This window comes from Panthera leo, chromosome C2 (assembly GCF_018350215.1).
Source record: "Panthera leo isolate Ple1 chromosome C2, P.leo_Ple1_pat1.1, whole genome shotgun sequence".
Classification (NCBI taxonomy): Eukaryota; Metazoa; Chordata; class Mammalia; order Carnivora; family Felidae; genus Panthera; species Panthera leo.
Window position 1 is genome coordinate 76679258 of NC_056687.1, and position 19798 is coordinate 76699055.

At 36.5% G+C, this 19798-nt stretch overlaps 1 protein-coding gene across 4 annotated transcripts in view; it reads right to left on the bottom strand.

Annotated features, from left to right (window-relative positions):
- CCDC50 (coiled-coil domain containing 50) overlaps positions 1 to 19798 on the bottom strand; it is an 85977-nt gene that overhangs the window by 18041 nt on the left and 48138 nt on the right. For 3 of the 4 annotated variants that reach the window (XM_042903693.1, XM_042903692.1, XM_042903695.1), the window contains 5 exons: positions 17602 to 17717; positions 17174 to 17218; positions 16960 to 17064; positions 15068 to 15147; positions 10002 to 10108 (listed from right to left, as the gene is read on the bottom strand). In XM_042903693.1, coding sequence (XP_042759627.1) covers positions 10002 to 10108; positions 15068 to 15147; positions 16960 to 17064; positions 17174 to 17218; positions 17602 to 17717 — 453 coding nt within the window. Of the gene's footprint in view, positions 1 to 8190; positions 8626 to 10001; positions 10109 to 15067; positions 15148 to 16959; positions 17065 to 17173; positions 17219 to 17601; positions 17718 to 19798 lie in introns of those variants that run through there. The other variant, XM_042903694.1, reaches the window with a different exon arrangement.

Genomic DNA, 19798 nt, shown 5'->3' on the forward strand with positions numbered 1-19798 from the left:
TCATTTATACATACGCTGTTTAGAGCTACTGTCAGCTATACCTGCAGACACACATACTCACATACAAACACATGCCTCTAGTTCTGTGTGAGAGCCCGAGGCCGGGTGAAGGGTATGAGGGCAGAGGTTGGCAGGTGAGTTGAAGAGGCTTCCCGAGGTCAGGCAGGCAGTGACTGCACTGCTCATGAGGGCCCAGATTAGGTCCGTAATGACACCAGATAATTAAGTGTGGCAGGTGTAATTAAGGGTATGTCATGATTAACATGACCAAAACCAAATCTGTGTAGTTAAGTTCAGGAATTGGTAACAAAAGTGTGTTTTGAGAGTATGAAAAGCAAGTTATGACAATGGGATGTACAAAAGCTCACAAGAACATCCAAAGACTATTTGGTAAAGGAGGCTCATGAAGCTTGGGAGTAATAAAAATAGAGATAGACAAATTTTGGTTAGCAGTAGGAGAGTACAACCAAGAACACATGATCAGCAAAAGGACATAAACTTTCAATTGCAAGTTTTGGGGATCTAATATACAGCATGATGACTATGATTAATAATAATATACTGTATATTTGCAATTTGCTGAGCGTTCTCAAGCATTATCTCTCTCTCTCTCTCTCTCTCTCTCTCTCTCTCTCTCTCTCACACACACACACACACACACACACACACACACATACACACACATACAAAAGCTAACTGTGGGAGATGACAGCTGTGTTAGTTTCATTGTGGTAATCATTTCACAAGTTATACATATCAAAACATCACATTGTTCACAATACAAATTTTGTCAAAAATAAACAAAAAAATTTAAAAAGAACACATGATCAGGAATAAGGCCTTTCAGCTGAGTGTCTAGAAGTCTTTGTGACTTTCCAGGCCCCCAGTCCTATGAGCCTACTCGTTTTCTGGGGCATCTTAAAGGAACCTAGCAGCCACTGACAGCAGGAATTCCAGAATGCTAGACCCAAAGGAGCAATTAGAGATCACCAACTCTCATTGTAATGTGCTTATTAGTGTATGTAAAAGAACAGAGTTACAGAGACTACGTGGTGACCCAAGGTCCTGAAGCAAGTTCAAAGCCAGGACTAGCACACAGGTCTCTTTTTCCTGTTGATTTCTTTATTGTACACTATGTTGGAGGTTTTGTTTAAGCACATAACCCAAATATAATGGGGAGCTAATAAGTTTTCAAACCCCTGCCCCTGCCCTGTGACTTGCAGTAATCCAAAGCTTTCTTAAAGGTTTCACCCAATTTCCAAGGTGTAGGAGGTGAACGTTCTCCTGGCTGCTTTTAAAGGGCTTTGTAGTGTGCTGCACCCTACCACACTACATGGCCACGGCTTAACACTCACTCAGCCACAGAACACAAAATCCACCCAATCATACCGGGTACCTCCTACCACAAATTAAAGGGGGCTACTTTAATCACATATTTAATTTTTTTTAATTGGCCTCTAGATATGTCAACTTTTTTCACTGTCAACTTTGATTAATTCTTCAGAAAAGGAAGGCTGATATCAACCAACTTTCTTTAACAACACCTGCACATGACTGGTGTTCCTTATGCATATGGATATATTACAGAGAGCATGTAGATTTCCTGTATTTGCCAAAGAAGAAACTAAGGCCTAGGGAATGCATTTCAGGGAAGCTAGATACCTCTTTACAAATCCTTTAGTAGTCATGAAAAATAGTATCTTATTTTTAAGTTACCTCCTAATTTCTGCAGCATCGGTTTCCATGGCATGTATATTCCATGGCATGGTTTACTCTATCAAACCAAAGAAGAAACAAACCTTATAAAGATAAAATGTTAAGTGGTAGTTGTTACTAAATCTGTTTTCTCAAAATCCATGGAATACCAGGTATAGTGCAGACAGAGCTGTTGCATTCATGAAGTCTTGCAGCATTCAGATTATTATGTGAACACCCACTTACCTGTTTTTCTCGCAGAGACATCAAACTAAGCCACCAACCACCACACACAGAACAAAGCCACTTCTCTAACCAAATTTAGATGTGGGAGTATTTGTGGAGGCCTTCAATGTACTAGGTATCAGTATGAGATTTGGGAGCATTTGTTGACAGTTTTGATGTACTGGATATCATCATCAGTGCTATTCATGGCTATAGTGGATGGAACTGGAATAACGGAAGACCCTATTCTTAAACAAAGATATATTAGGGTTACTTCGTAAAGAAAAAAAAAGTAATACTCCTTACCCCAAAACTTCCCAAGTCCTTGACTGCAGTAAAGAAAACATGAGACCATTGACTTAACAAATGGATGATTTTATTAAGAGAGGAGGACAAGATTGGTGTTTGCCTCAAACATCCAGGAAAACAAGCACACAGACATATACATACTTTGGTTTAAAAATTATTCATAATATTAATGTTAAACCTGATATTTAAAGAATCAAATGGGACAGAAGTATTGAAAATAAACCATAAAAACACAAGCTTGCATAGATGAATTAATGTAGATGTACAACTGGCATTTAAGGGAGGCCTGAGCACTGGAGAGTGCTGAATGACATTACCACCTCAACCTCCCAAGACACTTCAAAGTCACCAGCACCATGTGTCTCATTGTCCTCAATGAGGTCATGAGCAGGAGCAACTTGTGCTGTATGAAGGTGAACTGAAATAGACTGTTTCCATCAGCCTAGTCCAGATGGGTATGTACATACCCACCCAGTACTCAACACCAGTCACCTTTAAGGCATCCACAGAGTGTCCCTCACAGTTTCATTTAATCTCTAAATAGGCATGTGGTTTGAGGTGGCCTCTTTGCTTTCTGTCCTCAGACAACTATTTTCCATTAAGGTTCTGCTCATTTCCATGAAGTAGCTATTTCAAAACTGCCTTTCCTTCTGGGCATGGCTACAAATTGGTAAGCACTTGGGTTAAGATCTCACTCAGTTTTTAAACATATCTACATTCCAGATGCCAAAGGGCTTACCAAAAACTCTGAGACTGTCTGGGCTTTGTGCAGACAATGGCACATTGGGCATTTCCCTCGGGAAAGCACTTTTCCAAATTATATGACAAATGACAGCACCACCTGTAATTTCCTGAGCAACTTGATTTATATGAGCATACTCTTGTACTTTATAATTCAGCACCTTTTCAAAATATAATATTGTGCTGGGATGTATTCTTTTTAAGGGAAACCCCATTACAGAGAATTCTCATTGTGGAACACCATTTTTATATGCTATCTTCCCACTCTATCTCCTCATTATTTATAACACTTCATGAAATAAATAGTGGGCTGCCTTTAAGAGGCAGGTGAAAAATATAGTTATTTCTGAAAAAAGGGCATTTGGCTTTCTGTTTATAGCAAGAGCTCAAGTTATAGCCTATGGTGATTTCAAGGGCTAATTCAATCAGAAATTAAAAAAAAAAATTCTGACATCAAAAACCCTCTCACTAAATTTAATAGCTAGAAACTATTTTACCAATTATGATCTGAAATTTAGTGCAACAAAAACATACCCTAAGTATGCAATGTGTAATAGTATATTTCTTAACTGTCTTTTTACTGCTCTTAATCCTTGCTTTTTGGTAAAGGACATGTCACTCAAAAACCCTGTCTTTCAATTCTATTCTTTGTATGTGAACCTCAACAATGAACAATGGAGCACTAACTAAGATGCACAATTAATTCCGTCCTTATCTGAAATGTGGAAACCAGCACAGTGCTGGCTCACTAGGCTAAGAAGTTATTCAAAAAGAAAAAATATTTTCTAGCTTGCTGAGAACACACCACAGCATATTAAATGTATTAGGAATGTGTTCCTAGGCAGTATTCACAAATATATAAGGGAAGAAGATGGTTTTTAGGACTAGGAATTTCCACAAATCAACATGATTGCTTACATGATTCTGTTAGTCTATGGCATCAAATACAACTTTATAAAAACACTCTGGTGTCTTCCTTACCATAGTAAAAGTTTTCCTGGTTAATTTTCTCCTAAAAGTAATAAAATAGAAACACTCTTCACATCAACAGTTCTCTCATTTCAACTAAATGTCTCTGTTTTGGTTTTCTCCCTTTTTTTGTCAATGGTATTAAAAACACAAGAGTGTTGGGTTTAATTTTTACAAAACAATAATAAGTGACTTGACTACATAATACAACCTTTGGAAATATCTTCTACGTAGTCACTATAGAAAAGACAGTCAACTCTCAGTTACTCAGGAAGTGATAACCTAAAGAATCTGGCCAAGAAATTCTCACTCTCCTTCCACCAGCCTTTTTGGTCATGCCACTGCTCATTCACAGATTGAGAGGCAACTCAATGAAGTGATAGATCTATCAGTGTATACATCAGCCATAGCTCAGTGGGAGGAAGTCCAAAGTTTCTGACAGCAAGGATGTTTTGGGATCACCTGTGAATTTTATATCTCAGTGGAGAGTTGATAGTCATTCACATATAGGAAATACAGTACACTGACCTCAGTCAGAATCAAACTAATTTAAGGCAATACAGCTCCTCAAGACATTGCTGGCAAAAAGTGCAAGTCTCATCAGAAAAGTGACTCTGTAAGACATGAAATCTGCCAGTTTGCCCCTTCCTTTTTGACTTCTCTGGAATTAAATTTCAGCATTTCTAACCACAATTAAAGGGCAGGAGCAACAACAGCCTGGACTCTTCCCTTTCATAATCCTAAGTGTCATCAGGGACAAAGGAGATTCTCTGAAGAGGAATTTGGATGACACCTTGCCCCATACAGCATTATCAGGACAGTCTCCAGTTTGTTCCTTGCTGATCATATTACCTGTTATAAGCTAAGGAGAAAAACAGGATTCTATCAACGGTAAGATAAGCAGCTATGGCTTTAAGAGGCATGGCACCACCAGATAGGAGGAGAAAATGGGAGGGACCACTTTATCTAGTCGCTTCTCTGACTATGAGCAGTAAGTAAAGGACAAAGTACTTTGAAAATCTGTTTTTTCCTTTTGGCTGAAAAAACAGGTTTTGGTTATTTTATGATTGTTTCTAAAAAGCCGGTGTTCTAAGAATATGGCACAATATATCCAGTGAAATCTAACTGAACCGTGTTCCCTTTCACATTAACATTCCCTACACAAATACTGTTTTCCCAAGAGGGAAAAAAAGTCTTTCAGTGCAAGCAAGTTCTATTCTGTTCTCAGTCCCTCAGAAAGCTGATCACACAAGGGTCTCATTCCTTTATTTACAGGGAAGATCTTACAGCCAGTCACCATAATTATCTTTCAAGAAAATCATCACTGAAAAAATGAATAATCTTGATATTCCCCAAAGTGATTTTTATACAAGGCAACACTCGTTAAAAATCAAGGCCCTAAAACGTTAACCACTGATGTGGTAAACTGAATGCACCATATTATATAGCAGGTGTTCCCAAAGAACAATTTGGCACAAGACAAAAACTGGAGAATATTTGACAGTATTGAAGAAAAATAATTCTCCGTTAAAAGTTAATTATTTTTATACTGAAAAGTCCTGACATGGATGGAAAAGTGTGGACAAGGTTAGCAATGAATTTATGCATCATCCAGTTCAGCTGCAGACCACAGAAGAGAAGAAAAGGGGAAAATGGGTCCGGTTCACAATTTTCTAGAGTTCAGTAGACCACAAGGCCCAAGGTCACACACCTTGGCATATGCTGATCTACATCCAAGTGGCCACTGAAAATCTGAAAAGGTTTTCCTCCTGGGAAACATCTATCCATATCATTCTTTTCTAATTTAGATGTTTCTCTATGATCAAAACCTGTAAGTCTTTTTGGTCATCCATTAGTCTGTTGCTGCTTGTTGTAAAGTCACTTGAGAAAAAGTAGCTCAAAGTTATGCAAAGTCTCTTTCTAAAAATCTCAATATTCTTTTAAAGCATATGTAGCAACTGTCCAGTCCCCCATAAAGTAATCATGTCTAACAATGGTTTCACACTACAAACTTTTTCAGCTCTGAACATTTAATCTGACCCTTATCTGACCTTGCTTCTAGGCAATGAGTTACAAAAAGCTAGTTGGGGGGCAGAAGGTATACACATTCAGTAGCCTTATGATAAGGCTCCATACTGTGCTCATTCAGCAGTATTAGTGTTAATGGTGCCTCCAGAGAAAGGTATAGAAACAAAGATTTTCCAAGGCCAGAGCATTAGTTTACATCATAACATTAGAGCATAATACACTGTGGGCCTAAAAATTCAATTGTCTGTCTTCCAGCAGTAGAAAGAGGAACAAAAGAAATGTTTCCACATTTTTATAAAAATAACAACGTGAAAAGCAGAGAACACAGTGAGGAATGTTTGGCAGTTCCTTTAAACAGAGTTGTTAGTTAACTTCTATAGTCTTAAAAATAATAATTATCATCTTTGAATGACAGTAAGAGAATTAAACCAATAAAAGGAACGGAATTACTCTGATACTCTTTAAAACTGTTTGCTTTACAAAAAAAAATAAAATTAAAATATTTTAAAATTCTTAATTTTTAAAAACCTAGAAAAAAAAGGAACACATTTTCAATACAGATGTTGAATTGGGTGTCACAGGGAGCTATGACCTCTGGCCACTCACTAAGACAGCTAAAACACTAATATCCAGGGGTTAAATGGCCTGACATTTTTTGAATGAATATATCTCCAGACAGCATTTTACAATAATAAATATGATTGGATAAAGTACATAAGAGGTAAGATAAATGCAGAATTTTTAAAGTAAAACTGGTCATTGTATGAGATAGAAAAATAAACATTTATGAAATAAAAATAATTTGTTTAACTATCAAATAAAAATACATTGTGTTTTTTTCTTTAAAGTTACCAGAGAAAACTTTTTAAAACATGAAGCAAAATCACAGGGCAGACAAAGAAAAATACAGCATTACTTTAAGCCAACAAGGCCTCAGCTTTGGATACTGAAACCGCCCTCTAGAATTTGGCTAAGGCTCAGTCCTCCATTTTGTCTGCCCTTGCCTATTTCAATGAAGATTCTGCCTCATTAATTTCATCATGGTCATTCAAAGTCCTGTTTTTTTCTCTTTCCCCATTTCTCGAAAATGACTACATCTCTTAGGGTTTGTTTCTTCCTAGATCATCATTTTCCTAAAAGTTGGCTCTTTTACCCAAGTTTCTACAAAAACTTTATGAACTAATAAAGATCTTTCTCAAAACAGAAGGACCCAAATCCACTCTGAGAAACTATCCTAAACAGCTTCCTAAATTCTGCCTGACTTGAAAGACTATCTGGAAAGATAAGGCAAAAAAGGCAGTTCCAAGTGGGAAAAGAATGGATTAACAGCCTTTCCTCTAGTCACCTAGGTATCTCTTTCCTAAGCAAACACCATACTTGAATGCCAAAACGTCAGATTCATACAATGAAAAATAACACAAAGTCAAGCTGAAAGGAAATTATTTATATATGTCACATGATTGCCATTTATGCGAACTAACTAGAATGGGAAAATAAGTATTTCCACAAGGTTAGAAGCTAGACAGAGACTAGATTTCTCAAAGAGGGCATTAAAGGTCCTGTACAATGGAATCTGATGCCATGTATCACTGACAAATGCGTCGAACCAAATACCTGAATAAAGAACCATTTTATCTACTTCAACTTCATGTCGAATTAATCTGATTATTAACAGATACACAAAATATTTTTTGAGTGGCTGCCAACAAAACCTGCTGTTTTTTAAGCAGGAGGAAAACTTCAATCTGTGTCCAGAGAGAAAGATGGCATCATCACTCATATGAATGAACATCTTCCCAACTCCAGCCACTGCCCTTGGCTCTCTACGTACAATGTAAAACAAGAGAAGGGATACAAAAGTTTTTCACTTTTTCATGTTCAATGGACTTTGCACAGCCCTGAGTTGAAATTTCATAGAATTAAACTTTTGCCAATAAATAGTAATAAATAGCCCAATACCCCAAGGCCTCAGAAAGCCTTGCTATAGAAAGCAACAGCAGAGAGAGTGTCTGGGAATGCCATCTGAGCCAATTCTCCCAAGAGGGCTTAGAAGGATATGGAAAACCGCTAGAGTCCTGGTGGCCAAAATAACATGTTTCAACTGTTCCAGATTTGTTTGTTTTTTTTAACACTTTATGGTTCTGATTTTTAATATTTCCCTGGAGAATACAAAACCAAAAGATTCTTTCTTCAATATACCATACACTAATGCACGAAAAAAGCTATTTGTTATATTCTTTTATTCTGCATTACACCCAAACATTGTATTTTACTCTGATCATTATCTCCACAAAATTCTAATTGCTAGCTAAATAAAGCCTAGTCTCTAGATACCAGTACTCCATACCTAACAAAAATGGCATTTTACAGAGCTTTTAGATACTATATCCCACGAAGCATTTGCAGCATAGAGGTGGCCAACATTCAGAAGCTAGATTTTCTTATACTGCCCAAGTGACCAGGAATAACCAAAACATTCTGAATGAATTAAGATTATTTATGGTCTGAAAAACACTTGAAGGTAAATCCCAGGAATACAAACAGAGGAAGGAAGAAAAAATTGAGCGTGGAATGCATTCTGTATCATCCAGAAATATTTGCTACAGTGAGTCCGTTTTCAAGGCAGATTCCTAGGTTTTTACTGCTTATAATGGAAACCTTGGAAAGAAGAAAAAGAGAAGAAACACCATTAAGAAAAAACCTTTAAAACTCTGTTTTCTCCCTTCTCGGGCAAAATAATTTATCTTTATCTCTATGCATTTCAAATGGTTCATGTTTTCTTTGTTCCTGATTATAAAATATATACAGAATCAATGTGTTATTTTCAATTATGTATCAAATGTATGTCAAAGACAGGAAGGCATCCCCTAAGAAGTAATGCATGTATATAAACTGAGAAAAAAAATCATGAGCTACTTTCAGTTAATCCAGTGATGATAAAAAAGCCAACAACTGATAGAAATTGTAGTGTACAGGGTTGTTTTGATAACGTTCAAACAATTCCATCTTTTTAAAAAAAGTGTTTATTTATTTATCTTGAGAGAGAAAGTACAAGCACGGAGGGGCAGAGAGAGAGGAAGAGGGAGAGAATCCCAAGCAGGCTCCCCGCTGTCAGTGCAAAGCCTGACACTGAGCTTGATCTCACAAACCGTGATATCGTGACCTGACCTGACCTAAAACCAAGAGTCAGATGCTTAAATGACTGAGCCACCCAGGCGCCCCCAATTCCATCTTTTAAATAATGTCTTTTGTGTTACTATCAACTCTGGATGCCAGAGTGGAAAGGGATGGGGTAAGGAGAGCTGTTTACAAAATACAAAACTTTTTAAAAAATTAAAGATTTGGTCCAAAAAAAAAATAAATAAAATAAAGATTTGGTCTAACTTAGACCTTATATTCTTTCTTCATTTCCTTTGTCTCCATTTTCTTTTGTGTGACAGAAGTTTTCTGTGATGTATATGTGTGTACTTTATTTTTTAAATTTTATTTCTCTTTTTTAAGTTTTTATTTTAATTCCAGTTAGTTAACATACAGTGTAATATTAGCTTCAGGTATACAATACAGTGATTCAACATTTCCCTACATCTCCAGGGCTCATCACAAGTGCACTCCTTAATCGCCATCATCTATTTAACCCACCCCGTCATCTCCCTTCTGGTAACCATCAGTGCGTTCTCTATAGTTACCAGTCTGTTTTCTTGGCTTGTCTGTCTGTTTCTCGCTCTCTTTTCTTTTGCCCTTGCTCATTTGTTTTGTTTACAGGCACGCTTTAACAACATGATGAAAGCTATAAATTCTCTCTGGAGGAAAATGCACATACATTGACAATCTTGTACTCACTTTAAGGTGTTATGTTTTCTGTTTTACCTTTTTTGTTTTTAACAAATGAAGAATACTATAATGAGCTTCGAAAAAGGAAGGATAATTTATTTTACCACTCCAGTGACATATAAGACACAATTTGATTTTTCCACCATAGCATGAGCATTATAAAAAAAAAAAATCCTAACCTTGACCACATCTATTTTTCGTACCTTTATGAGAGGATTCTGATTTTGAGAAATGACGTGTGGAATTATGCTGGTTTGTAACATGAGTGTAATCCAAATCCTCAGCTTCTGTCATGGTAGGCGGTGGTGGCCTGAAGGGAAGTCAGAATTTAAAGAGACAGTCTAAGTCGTGGTGACTACAGAGCCACCTCCCAATGAACTGCAGGATAAAAACTTTTTTTTTTTTTTTTTTTTTTTTTGGTAGAAATGCAAAGCCACAGGGTAGCAGAATTCTCATCTTAGTTCCTGGCCTGTTGCATAACCTTGGGAGTAAATTATTTTAGCTTACTGTAACCTTTGATGCACATAACTCAATAAAAACAAATATTTACTGAACACCTAATATGTGTGGGGCACTGTGCTAAGGGCTAGGGAAGCAAAGATTATTGAGATGTGTGACTGCTGCTGTTAATGAGAAATTTACTTTGTTTTGGCAAGCTTTATGAAGAAAAAGAGGGCGAAAGGAAAGAGCAGAAGGGAAGTAATAAAGAAAGTTAAGGAAAGAAAAAAAAAAGGGAGGACAGGTGTCACGTAAGGCGGGAGGAGAGCGAAGTAGGAGTGGGCAGGGAGAGGACAAGGGTCAGCATATAAAATTTAGAGCAAAGTTCCTAATTCCACTAGGTGGCAAAGCAGAGCTTACAGAAGGAAAGGACAGTCACACATTGGCAATTTTTCATGTCAAAAGAAGACAAAATATAAAAAAAAACAAAGGGAAATTTTTCCTACTCTAAAATTTTCTTTTTAATTTTTTTTTAACGTTTATTTATTTTTGAGACAGAGAGAGACAGAGCATGAACAGGGGAGGGTCAGAGAGGGAGGGAGACACAGAATCTGAAACAGGCTCCAGGCTCTGAGCAGTCAGCACAGAGCCCGACGCGGGGCTCGAACTCCCGGACCGCGAGATCGTGACCTGAGCCGAAGTCGGACGCTTAACCGACTGAGCCACCCAGGCGCCCCTCCTACTCTAAAATTTTTATTATTCTAAAACTAAACATAGTTTAGTTTGACATTGATGAAGATGAAGAACAAAATCTCTCCTTTTTTTGGTTGTTGCTTCTCAAAGGTACACTTAAATGTTGTGTTAAAGCATGGAACCAGATAGGTAACATAATGTGTCAAATATCTAACCATGTTGTACGATGCTTTTTGTAGCTGGAAGGCATAAGTATACTGCAATTCAGAAAGTTATGGTAACCTTGGTACAAAGTCTCTTTCATAGAAGAATATAGACACGTGATTTCAAACTTCTCACTCTGTCCCTAAGCAATAGGTCTCTCCTTGGGTATTCAGTGTCTGCAACAGGTCACCACAGGATACAAACTTGTGTATATACTGAGGACTGTGGTATGGGTTCTACTCAGATGATGTCAATTAACTTTCAGGACAAGCTGCATGGTAACTGTCATACACATATTTTAGAGTTAAATTAGGTGAGATGAAGTAAGTTATCTGTCCAAGCACACACCGTTGTTAAGTGGCAGGGCTGGGACTCAAACTCACCTGGACTTCAAAATTTGTGCTATTTACTATGCTATGGTCTGCTACATAGATGTGTATTTTTATCAGCAGTAGTATCTGCATCCAAGACTATACACACATATGCATATGTGTGTACATGTGTGTGTGGATATATATATATATCCATATATATACACACATATGTATATATGTATACATATGTGTGTATATATATGCACATATATGTGTGTATATATACATTTATGTACATATATACACGTATACATATACACAGATGCACATATATGTACACATATACACACATACATATGTATATATATACATATATATATAGTCTGTATATTATACTTTTAAATGGTATTTGGCTTATATTTTAATACTTTCATGCATTTATTATACACATACAATTAATGTAAGCATAATAAATGATATGGTATTTTTCATTTTTCTTATTTTTCACTTTGAACTATGTGTTTAACAAATATTAAATATTAAATAGTGTTTTTCTTTTGTTATCGACTGACATAACATTTACCTTAAAAAGCAGTGTTATAAGTTGGCAGGAAGAGTTGAGACAAACAATCTGAACTAGAATTAAGAAACTCAACTTCAAAAAACAGGTGGTTAAAGAAGTAACTTAGACCCAAGAAAAAGGGATTGGGAATCAGGGAGCAGAGCCTCATCTCTACATTTTTGCAAACTCTTATATCAAATGATCAAAACCCAGAAAAACAAAAGCCAAATGGGACTCCTAAAAATAAACAAACAAACATTACTACCTCACGATCAATTCCTCATCAAGGAAAAGGATGTCAACATGTGCAACACTGCACAGAACTCCCACACATCCACTAGGGTAAAACAAGTCAATCTAGAATGCCCTCAGTTCTCTTTGCATGCTGTTCTCCTTAGTTTCTGATTATACAGAGGACAAATCTTGGCTTATGGCATTCAGTGATGCCTATCAAACAGATTCACTGCACTGGAGATAGTTGTTTTAAAGTGAAGGGTATTCACATCCAAAATTAGAAAAATCCTGTTAACCAACAGTTTGTTTTATAGTTTTGTATGTATTGGGAGTACCTGTTTCCTGTTGTTCTCATGAAATGACATACATGTTTAAGTTAGCAATACAGGCAAAATACCTTTCAGAATTTACTCAGAAGTCATTGAAGAAGCCCTCCTAGATACCAGACTAGGCTGTTTCCTTCTTTCCTTATGATACCATGCACTTTTCATCCAAAGCATTCAACATAATGGTTATTTGTATAATTGCTTAGATGATAAATTTCATGAGAACAGGAAGCAGTTCTTTCTTGGTAACTGCTGCTTACTCTAAGATAAAGTTTTCTCTTTTCTGAGAGAAAAAATGTAAATAAAACACCAGGTAGTAGTATCAGTATAAAATACTATACTTAAAAGATTTTAGAACTTGGTTGAAACTTTTTCCAGTTACAAAGAGTTGAAGTTAATTCAGATTGCCAGCTGATACTCCCATTTCCTTAGATAGAGTAATGGACAAAGAAACTGATTCTTGACCATGAATGTTATAAGCTCCTCCCAATAACTTGTCTTCCCTCTACTACTATTATCACTGCACTGAAGTAAACTTCTAGACCTAGGAAGCTCCATGTTTTTCAATCCCTGAAACCATCTCTTTCTGTACAAATAGCTAACTAAATCTACTATAATTAAATGTGAAGGAGAAAGAAAAAGGGGAAAAAATGTGAAAGAGGAAACCATAGACTCTAATCAGAAAGCATATATTCCAGTATTAGTTGTATAAGGCAACCATAATACTAGGCTTAATTTCTAACTATGAAAATAGAGATTTCATAAAATTCTAATTTTTTTTTGTTACCTGTATCTATATCTGTATCTACACAAAAAATCTTTCTGTAAGTGATACTTAAAGACAAATGTTTCTCTCCAGTCAGTTCTACCAGTCATAGGTCACTTTCATTCATTTATAATAGCCATTTTTAATACAGGATCATTTGATTATCCATTCTTTCAATATGCCAAATATTTTTAAAAGTACGTATTATATTTCAAAAACTTGTTTTCAACTTTAATACATCTTTTTAAATAGCCATTACAGATTGTTCTATCATATCTGATATGAAAATTATTAGTGTTCTAAAGAGCCCACAAGTTTTGAAGACTGCAGAGTAAGCCTAAAGATTTTAATTCAGCTGACTAAAGAAAGCATAATAAACCACACCTATTAACCTACTGAGAACAGATGAGTTACTCCTTTTTTAACTTGGATATTGCAGGGATGAAAATAAAAGTACATAATTATAAAGTATGCCATAAAGAAACCTCTGGCATGTGCTTAACTAAAAGATACAAGAAGAACCAAGTTTATACAACTGACAGAATATACTAGTGTTGCCCTAAGAGCTTTACAAACCTGATGTAGTTTTCCGAAGGATATTTACTTTCTGAAAGCCCGTGAGTTTAAAAATAGACTATGGCTTTTTAAAGACACTAAATATATTCACTTTAAGAAAACAAGTCTAGCAGCTTAAGTGTGGGCAATGAGTGGCAACAACATTATATGTTTTTCAGTGTGATAAAATTTATGTTTTAGAATTAAAACAGATATTAATAATTAGGATGAAAATTCAAGGTTTTTACAGAGTTTTCAAAGTGTCAGACTCAGTGTTACTTTTGTCTTTTTGTATATAATATTCTCTCTTCCTAGTCCAATTATGTTGTTTTGTTTTGAAAAGCAACAAAAATCAATAAAGGACCAAATAAAAAAAAAAAAAAAAATTAAAAAAAAAAAAAAAAAAAGGTTGCTTTCTGCTTCCCCAGAGACTTAAATGTTGTCTACACTTAGGTAGAAAGACAGCAATTGGTCCATTAACTGAAACCCAAGGCTGTTTGAGAGAAGTCAGAAAGTACATACACCACAGCCACAGCTACTTGATCTAGTGGGATTCAGAATAGACGGCCATGACTCAAACTAAGTGTTTGCCAAGGCTTTGAGATTCATGCAGAAATGAATTTAAGCATGTGTAAATATCATGCGCATACCAATGTGACCATAAAACTTAGTAAAACTTTAAAACCTGGGATTTTACTGGGAAAAACATCAATCTCATCCCTTCTTAGCTGAGGGTATCAGTTCAGTGAATCCAAAGACAGGAACTGGTCCTACCAAAAAACACATCATTCTTTATAAACCCTAGTTTCCAGTAAAATGATCATTTTCCTGATTTGGCTTGTTCAACCCAATTTAAGAACAAACTGAGGGTTACTGGAGGGGTTGTGGGGGGGATGGGCTAAATGGGTAAGGGGCACTAAGGAATCTACTCGTGAAATCATTGTTGCACTATATACTAACTAATTTGGATGTAAATTTTAACAAATAAAAAATAAAATTGAAAAGAAAAAAAGAGAATGCAAACAAAATTTGAGAATACTCCCACAAGACTTGATACCGTCTCACAGCTGCCGATTTCTGGATCTCCTCTCCAGAGAATACTCTTCTCAGACAATCCACAACTCCTTACTCACCCCAAAGTCAAGTTCCTCACTCCCCTCTTCAAGTGTCATCTTACCTTGCTGGCCTGTCATTCTTAGAACGGTGAGGGTCATCACTTTCTTTTGACTTTGAGTGTGCCGATTTAGTTGTTTTTGGCTATGGACAGAAAAAGAAGGAAAAAAAATGACAGAAAAGAAAAGCCCACATATAGAAAACAAAAGTAAAATTATTAGGTTTAGAAAATATCTAAATCATGCCAAACTCTAGTAATTTCAAGTTACTTACATTCAGTCGAACAACATGAAATATTTTTACATATGGCCACTCAGAGATTTAAAAAAAATTACAGTCACAAAAGTATGCTGGAAGCTGTCAATGCAGCCAGATGAATGGGCGACACACACATGAACATGCTCCCCCACAGGAATACACCTGGACACCCATTATTAACATAATAGCTGCACAGCAGCTGACCAGAACTTCCAGTCTGTGGAATGTTGGTCTGTGCCCTTAAACCTATTTCTGAAAATCTGATTTGGGGATGGTGATTTTCAAGCTAGGACACTAAGGAACATTCAGTCCAACCTTTCTAAGAGAAGAACTCTACCAGAACCAATTATAGAATCTAGAAATCAGACTCTAATTTGCTAGAACACTTGCTAGACATGCGACCTTTCCCCTTTTACTTGCCTGATGTGCAATCCTCAAAAATACCTACTCCTTCATAGCTGGGTTAACAAAGAATCTGAGTAACTTCTGGGCAATTATTTGTAGCTTAAATTTGTATAAGCAGAAGCATTTGGGAGCCCTTCTTCTAAAATAAAATACATCAGGAAAAATCCTGAATTACTAGGAGGGTGAAAGAGGAGATACCTATAAATAATTAACATGGAAAAAATACTTTCATTTGTTTTTCGACCGACAACTGAATAACTGAGCAATAGGAAATAGCAGAGCAATACGATTATCATGGTTTCTATGTCTTCTTTTTCCTCCTGATCAATGCTGAGACTCAGACCGAACCAGAGATCCAAGGCAGGAATTTGTTTGAGAGAGAAGAGAAAGAGAGAACAGCGCTAAACATCAACTATGCGTGGATACACACCCTAGCTGAGACCTCCCAGGCCCAGTACAAACTCCCTCTGAAAAGCCTCTACTATAGGAATTCTTGGCCCCAGCAACTCCTCTGTTCTTCTACTATGCTTTCTTCAGCCAATTCAACCCTGTATTTGTTACCTGCCTAGTTTGTCTTCCTCCTACGTTATATATTATTATGAGGAAAATATATCTTTGTCTTTCCCTGCAAGTCCACAGTGGTGCAGTGCACACAGTAACTAATGAGTGCAGTCTGTTAAACTGAACTTGCACCCACCTCGTACAAAAATTAGACTATAGAAGAATAAACTGTGGTCAGTAACCATTTTGTCTAGTGTTCCTGATTAATGAGTGGAAGACAACAGTCCCAGCTCATGCTAGGCAGTTCCTATACTCTGACATGAGATGGCTGCTGGTGGTATGTGTCAGCCTGCCACGGATCTAGTTATGTCAGAGGAAAGAGAAACAGTGGGTACATGATCACGGATGGACAGAGAGAAAGTAGAGAGAGAGAAAAGGCCACTGGGGAAACATGAAAGCATGTGAAAATACTACATTCTCCTGTAAGGTAATAATATTTACCTATTTTACTAATATGTAAAACTTAGATTACTCATGACCACTGGCATGTGCAACTTAATTGGTATTAAAATGAATGGAATGAGTTTTTCAATCTTAGCGGTTACTTTCTCATGATTACTTTGAAGAATTATGATTTTTTGTAATGAAATTACATTTACGAGTCAGATTTGCATATGCAATACAAGTAATTTGTGTATGCCAAATACACTGGTAGAACTTACCCTAAAAGCAGAGTCCCCTTTATAATTAATTAATAAATAAGATAAGATAAAAACAATAAACAGAACTTACCTTCCAATCAGGGTCATGCTTTCTTTTGTCCAAAGATGATTTCTCCCTCTCCTTGGCTTTCTTGTAAGCTTTCTTTTCTTCAGCCATGAGGAGTCTAGCAATTTCCTAAACAAAATCCAGTCAGTACCACTGATTGCAGAGTTATGGGCAGAAAATTACTGGGCTACTTCTGAAGAGTATTAGTTCAAAAACTTATTAACTAATAAGAACTCACCTCATCCTGGGCTACTTGAGCTGCTCTCATGTCTACCTGGGTAGCCTATGGTACAAAAAAATACAAAAAAAAAAAAAAAAAAAGGGTAATTTAATTAGAATCTGGGTTGTCCATTTTTAAAAATCTTACATAGAAACACACGAGTATTTCAAACCAGCTGTAAGTAACATCCTTGAAGTTTAACCGGTATACTTTCACCAGCCACCAGCCAGAGCAGGACTGTTTTATCATGTTCCACAGCAGATAGGGATATGGAATTATGATGGTAATGCTTACTCAGTAAGTAAAACTGGACACTCTATTCCCGTTAGCTTGATTTTCCACCCATACTCAACTCATAGAGGATCACAATGCCTATCACATAATTTCAATTTTATTCAAGAAAACTTAGTGATTATCACCTAAACTTTTGCATGAAAATTTCTCACCAAAATTTCTTCTTCTTGCAGTTTTCTGGCAATTTCAGCATCATACCACTCCTGATCCCTGTGAGCCACTCGTGACGGGGTAGAGACAGCCTCTTTCATTCCTCTTGGCTTCATTCCTAGAAAACTCAATATAATAAGGCGACTGCATTTGCTTTCTGAAAAGTTGCAAAGTTTAAGAAGTTATTTTTTGTATCTAATATTGACAATATTGGCACCACTACAGAATTCACAGTAGAGTGCACCAGAAATAATTTTTTCCCAGAGGCACAGAAGTCGTAGTGCAGATTATCCACACATTTAAACAGTTACCCACCCAAAAGTGCCCAGGAAAAATTCCCCTTTCACATACTTTCTTCAACAGCAGGAAATCATACAGTGAACTGTAAGTGAGGCTTTTGCAAAATAGCAAGTGGAAAAAAAAAAAAAAAGGTTAAGATACTAAAATTAAAAAAAAAAAATCAAGAAGGTTACAGAGTCAGAGTTATAAAGAGGCTGTCAAGACTGGAGGAAGTAAGAGTCTTCCTTCTATTTAACTCAGCCTTGCGTACTTTACTTCAGAAACAGCATCACCTCAGAGTTACATGACAGTCCCTATTAGCCAACCAGTGGCCCTACTGTGGCTTCTGCTCTGACGGTGAACAAACCCACCTGCTCTGGATCTTTCCTGTAGTTTCCATCAGCTCAATGCTGTTGCTAAATTTTAGGGAAGATGTAACATAAGGGAAATACCAGAGAACATAATGACCTTAGATGTCTACTCCTCTGAGAAAAAAGTAACATGGGGTATGGGTGGGGAATTTTTCCCCTACTTTGAAGTTTTATAAGCAGCATATATTCTTTTTATAACTTTTAGTCAAGTGGTAATTGCTGATGTTTATTTCAACACTGCAGATATTCCCCTCTGTGTATCCTTTATAAATTATAATTATTGGGGCACCTGGGTGGCTCAGTCAGTTAAGCATCCGACTTCAGTTCAGGTCATGATCTCACGGCTCGTGAGTTCAAGCCCCGTGTTGGGCTCTGTGCTGACAGCTCAGAGACTGGAGCCTGCTTAGGATTCTGCGTCTCCGTCTCTCTCTGCCCCTCCTCTGCTCATGCTCTGTGTCTCTCTCAAAAATAAATAAACATTAAAAATAAATAAATAAATTATAGTTATTCAACAATGTGAATGTATTATATTGAGAAGTAATATTTTTAATGCCACGAACAAGAGTGATCATCTGGAATAGTGACTTTCAGTAAATGGATTATTGAAGGTAAAAAGAAAATTTACTCCTAATTACCTATTTCTTTGCATCAGTCTCAGCCCTACTTATATATTAAAACCACTTGAGGTGCTTTAAATAAACATACAAATCTTTGACTCAAACCTGAAGGACTAATTTAAATAACCTGAATGAGATCTGGCCTTTGGTAGTTCGGGTTGATTGTTTTAAATCTTAACAGTTGATTCTTACTTGAAAATGGCATTGAAGCTATTAGTTTACTGTATTATGTCCATCAAAATAACCATACATTAAAATAATTTTTATCAAAATACTTCAATACACTTGATTCACTTGCTTTAAACAAAAAAGAAAAAGAATACAACTAAATTATGGGCACATGAAGAAATTTAAATTATCTGGTGAAGCCTTTGTAGAGCTTTGAACTTAGCTCTGTGGTAAATCCAAAAGCCATGGACTCATCTCTCTTTCCCACAAACATAGACTATTAAACCTGGCTCTCTTAGCTTCAGGCCTTTAGCGTCTGTGTACCTAGAATACCAAATCCACTTCAACTTCCCATCATCTCTAGAACTACTGAATCTTATATTGCTGGGCTGGGCAGGGCTAGCTTTAGTCAGATTTCTGAGTGGTTTGTGACAGTCAGGAAACAGAGGGATACTCATAAGAGTGGATCATATTTAAATGAAATATAAACCTCCCTAAGTTATGATTAGTTTGTTCATAACTAGAAAACAGTATTTCAGGGAAAAGACATGAAATTAGGGAAGCTGACATTGGACAAAGTTGGTGGAAAAGAGGTTGTGATACTATACTCCTACCTACAGAAAAAGGACACTTCAACAAATGCTCAACGCCTTGTTGAGTCTGACAGGGAAAATCACACTTATGCCTTACTCCTTCCATTTTGCCACCAGTGAAAGAAACAACAGAGTGGGATGTGTTCAGATTTGAACACACTAAACCTTTTC